The sequence below is a fragment of the Lontra canadensis genome, unplaced genomic scaffold (genome assembly GCF_010015895.1).
Source record: "Lontra canadensis isolate GAN:19392208 unplaced genomic scaffold, GSC_riverotter_1.0 scaffold238, whole genome shotgun sequence".
NCBI classification, from domain to species: Eukaryota; Metazoa; Chordata; class Mammalia; order Carnivora; family Mustelidae; genus Lontra; species Lontra canadensis.
In genome coordinates, this window is record NW_022631232.1 from 350,091 (window position 1) to 354,557 (window position 4,467).

General features: G+C 46.5%; 1 protein-coding gene across 3 annotated transcripts; it reads left to right on the forward strand.

The window, feature by feature from the left end:
• Positions 1–774: 774 nt before the first annotated feature.
• TCEAL5 (transcription elongation factor A like 5) lies at positions 775–3,874 on the forward strand. 3 transcript variants are annotated; one of them, XM_032849670.1, is made up of 3 exons: positions 775–945; positions 2,239–2,305; positions 2,973–3,874. In XM_032849670.1, the coding sequence occupies exon 3, from the start codon at positions 3,001–3,003 to the stop codon at positions 3,619–3,621; it is 621 nt and encodes a 206-aa protein (XP_032705561.1). In that variant the 5' UTR covers positions 775–945; positions 2,239–2,305; positions 2,973–3,000; the 3' UTR covers positions 3,622–3,874. The 3 variants fall into 3 exon arrangements, with proteins under 3 accessions (XP_032705561.1, XP_032705562.1, XP_032705564.1); XM_032849671.1 differs by having other exon boundaries at positions 775–873; XM_032849673.1 differs by lacking the exon at positions 775–945 and adding an exon at positions 1,085–1,134.
• The last annotated feature ends 593 nt before the right edge of the window (positions 3,875–4,467 follow it).

Sequence of the window (4,467 nt, forward strand, 5' to 3'; positions counted from 1 at the left end):
CCAACAGCTAAATCTCTGAATGAAAATAACCATGGGCCAAATTTTCAAGACCGATACTTTGTCAGCCATCAGATTCCAGAAAGTCTACTTAACACTCAGTGATTGTTTGGGGACAATAAATACATGCATTGTTAGTAGAACATGACAGAACTACTTATTTATGAAAATTAAGAAAAATATTTTGTGTGTACCTAATTGAATCCATTTTCCATATAGTAAATATTAGTGCAGTGAACTTAATTTTGGAATCTTGTTGGGGTTTTTCTATCATAAACACATTCTTTGCCCCAAATGAAAATAGCTCTATTTAATTTTTTGCTTATAAGAATAACACATGCTGAGGGAAGTAAATTAAGTATAACTGAAAAAAAATATTTAGAAACAAATAAAATCTCCATTTCAACTATCTGCTTCCCTGACTGACAATCCACCGTGTATCTATTATATGAAGGTCTGGAAGAGAAGAGAAATGAGCATCAGTGGTTGAGTGGAGAAGTAGATTGAGGGGGTAGGTGCTTTGAGATCAAAGGAGAGAAAGAAAAAAATTCCTGAGAGAGGTACCAATTGCTAGTTGCCCTAGGAGATGTAGCCCTTTCCTGATAAGATAGAACAAACACGTACCACAGGGAGAAGGGGCCACATTTGACCTTTGGTATTAGCAAAGACAAAAAAAAAAAAAAAAAAAAAAAAAAAAAGCAGTGAGAGGAGGGGACTTCAGCGCCCCGAGGCGGGAGCCAGCTAGTGAGGGGAAGAAGTGGGCTGGCTCCTGACGCACTTTCTGCTGGTGGGAGGGGAACTAGGGACCCGAGCCCACTGGTGACGTTTCTTTCACGTGATCAGAAGCCGACGTGTGCAGAAGTCCCTCTCCTCCAGGTACCAGCTCCCTATTTTTGTGGAGAGCTTGCAGACTGAGGGACAGAGCGCAACTGCCCTAAAGCCCTGCAGGTAGGTACAAGCTGGAGGAGAAGAGGGAGGGCGCTGGCGTAGGGGTGGTAATTGATAGAGGCTACAAGGGATCCGGTCTACTTTCCAGATGCCACCCCCTCCCACCCCCTCCCACCCCCATTCATTCTGGCGCAGGAAATTGTATGAGTGTTGGGGGACAGGTTTGGGTACCATCTCTTATTTCCCTGGGTAAGTGTGGGCTTATGGCAGACAGAAATGGGAGGAGGCATCTCTCAGGAATGGCCACAAACCCACGGGCACCTGCGGACCCCTGGGGTGGGGGGGGTGGCAGAGGGCAAAGACCCGAGCGGGGCCAGGATTGTATTCTCTCTACTCCTTCCTTCCCCAATGTCCATTTGTTTGGTGCAAGAAACGGAGGGCTTGGCGGGAGGAGATGGAGAGGGACCAGGGGTTGAGAATGGGTCCCGTTGGGATCTCCTAGGAGGTAGGCTATCCAGCTATGTCTGGTGGAGAGGGCCAGGAGAGGCGGATGGCCTTAGTGAGGATATGGCCTGATCTCTGCAGGGCAGCGGGAGAGGGCACAGCCTGTAAACCCGTTGTGGGGAGGGCCTGCGCTCTCTGGATCTCTTCACCTTCCGTCCATTTTGGAGCCGGAAATGGTGGGCTGCAAGTGGGGGGGAGAGGGGGAGGAGGTGCTGCAAAGGAGGGGGACAGAGGTTCAGTCTGGAGACCAGCTCCCTTTTGCGGAGGCGTGTCTTCTAAACTGGGGAGGACTGAGAGGAGATACCATAAGCCAAAATTTTTACTGAATTTGGAAATAATTTGTCTCTTGCATTGTAGGAAAACGTGGTATTTCTGTGTATGTGGAGAGGCAAGGGGTGTCATGAATGCTCTGGACATTTCTGCCCTGCCCCGGTGACTCTATCCTCACCATTATCAGAGAAGTGATGGGCTTTGTGCTATCTGGACACACGGGAGTGGGAGGCTTGGGAGGCAGATAACCCAGTACAGAAGGATCTGGCTTCTGAACATCACTGTCCTGAACCTCCCTCATTTTTATGCAAGAACAAGTGAGACAGAAATTTGGGAGGAGGATTCAGAAACATAGAAACCTTTTGAAAGTAAACTTTCTCTGCCATTGCCCAGTGGTAGAAAAATGGAGACTGTTAGGGAGGGACTATAGAGGGAGGATCAGAGAAGCAAGGGAAAGGGCAAGGGGTTGGCAGGATTTGGGGAAGTTTTGACAACTATAGTGTGACAAGGATCAGTCTCCCAGTTGCCAGTCATTCACTCCTCAACCCTTCATTCACCCTGTCTCCTGTCTCTCTACAGGTCTTCAGGTCTGTGGTTGTAGGCACCAACCCAGACAAGAGAAGAAAAGACCTGCAGGACCAGTGCAGGTCAGTGGGCAAAAGTAACTATCCCAGGACCCCTGGGAGTAAGAGGGACTTAAGCTTGATCAGAAGCTGAGGAGGCCACTACCTGCCAACCCTCCTCCAAGCCACTCTACTGCAGTCTCAGAATACATGGCCTCTGTCAGGACTCTAAGGGAAGAAACGTGGTGCTTTATGGCTGGTGAGGACCTAGGGGAGAACAAGGAAGTGAGAGACAAGAAGCATGGCATCTGTGCAGCCCCTTGAAGATATTAGAGTAGCCCTGAAATCTGAGAAGTGGCCATTATTCTATTGGGTCTGCAGTTCTAGAAGACTTAAAACTGCAGGCAAGGAAAAACAAAACCGGCCAGGATTCCTGCAGGTCAGTGTAAGTTGGGATGACCCAGTTAAAATTGTCACTGGCATAGCTAATGCCAGAGCAAAGTTCAGGGACAAAACTGCTCTTACACACTTCGTGGCACACCTCAGTTAAATGCAGAAAGAAGCACTTGTGGAAGTTTGTGTAAAGTTGTATCACATAAACATGTGTGAAGTGCTAAGGAAAGGAAAAAAAAATGTCTGGGTGGGAGGGCATCTGTCATTTGGGATAGGGAGAGCAAAACCCTAAATCATAAAAGGCAATTATTTTCAAGCGTTGTTTTCCCCAATCTGAGTCCTCCTTTATGTCTCCTCGGACAGGCAAAGAAGAGAGAATCACAACATGGAAAAGATCTACGAAGAAAACAAAGGACAGCCAGAAAACGAAGGAACTCTAGAAAATGAGGGAAAGCCAGAAGATGAAGTTGATACAGAAAATGAAGGAAAATCAGATGAAGAAGAAAAGCTGGAAGTGGAGAAGAAGCCAGGGCAAGAGGGAAAGCTCCAGAATGAGGGGCAGCCAGATGACGAAGGGCAACCAGAAGATGAGGGAAAGGAAGAAAATCAGGGCAAGTCTAAAGATGAGGGAAAACCACACGGTGAGGGCAAGCCAGAATCCCTGGCAAAGCCTGAGGGTGAGCCTCGGGCTGCAGAAAAGCGCCCAGCTGAAGATTATGTACCCAGGAAAGCAAAAAGAAAAACGGACAGGGGGACAGACGATTCCCCCAAGGACTATCAGGAGGACTTACAGGAAAGGCACTTGGGCAGTGAGGAGATGATGAGAGAATGTGGAGATATGTCAAGGGCTCAGGAAGAGCTAAGAAAAAAACAGAAAATGGGTGGTTTTCACTGGATGCAAAGAGATGTTCAGGATCCGTTTGCCCCAAGGGGGCAGCGGGGTGTCAGGGGAGTGAGGGGCGGAGGTAGGGGCCAGAAGGACTTAGAAGATGTTCCATATCTTTAATGCCTTTGGCCTTTAATTCTGATCTCTCTTATGGGAATATTGCCTACCTTGCTTTCCCTGGCAGGCAGTTGCCGGGCTATGTGCTTTAACCTTATGCTGATCCGTTGCTTTAGGTGTCACTCTCCGTTACCAGCAGCCTTTTGACCCAACTGCAGCACTCTGTCTTTCAGTAGGGGACTTTCACCCACGTGCATGGAAGAGAGATGTTCATGATACATTGCAAAATATTAATAAAAAAAAGTTTTCAGAACTACATGTATGGTATCAGCTCATTTTTGAAAAAAAATACAGTTACATAATACATCCATGAGTAGGAAAAACTATGAAATTGAGCAAATTCAAAGGGAAATAGTGGTTTTCTCTGTGTGGTGGCAATGGAAGAGATTATCTTCTCTTGTCTGTTTTTTTCCTTAAAAAAACATAGATGACTTTTGTCATAAAATAAATAATAAATATTTTAAAAATGAGAAAATACATACCATGCAATCAAAATTACAGTTCAGTAACTTTATGAGGGCAGGGAGACACTTAAAATTCCTGTTGTCAGGATGTGAAGTGTTGAGTAAAACTCATATTACTTCTGGCACTCGAGACTGGAGGAATCAACCTGACAGTGATTACAGATCCATTGTTGTAACAGTCTTACCATCTGTGAAATGGGGATAAAACTTCTCTTCCAGGGCTATGGAGAAGATCAGATGAGGTAATGAGTATGAGCAGTACTGGGCAGACTCCTACCCTCTGCTCTGCACTAGCAGAACCAGAACTCTGTCAGATGTTGCGGGGAGGGCTGAAGGAAGTCTCACTTGTGTCCAGGAATAAGTCCTGGAAGCTATTAGGTGGGTG

What these genes read in the sequence shown, in the direction of transcription:
- TCEAL5 (XM_032849673.1), top strand. Translation starts at nt 1,089, where the DNA reads ATGAGTGTTGGGGGACAGGTTTGGGTACCATCTCTTATTTCCCTGG. An exon ending in ACCATCTCTTATTTCCCTGG is followed by an intron (nt 1,135 to 2,238) that starts GTAAGTGTGGGC and finishes GTCTCTCTACAG; the next exon opens with GTCTTCAGGTCTGTGGTTGT. An exon ending in AGACCTGCAGGACCAGTGCA is followed by an intron (nt 2,306 to 2,972) that starts GGTCAGTGGGCA and finishes TTATGTCTCCTC; the next exon opens with GGACAGGCAAAGAAGAGAGA.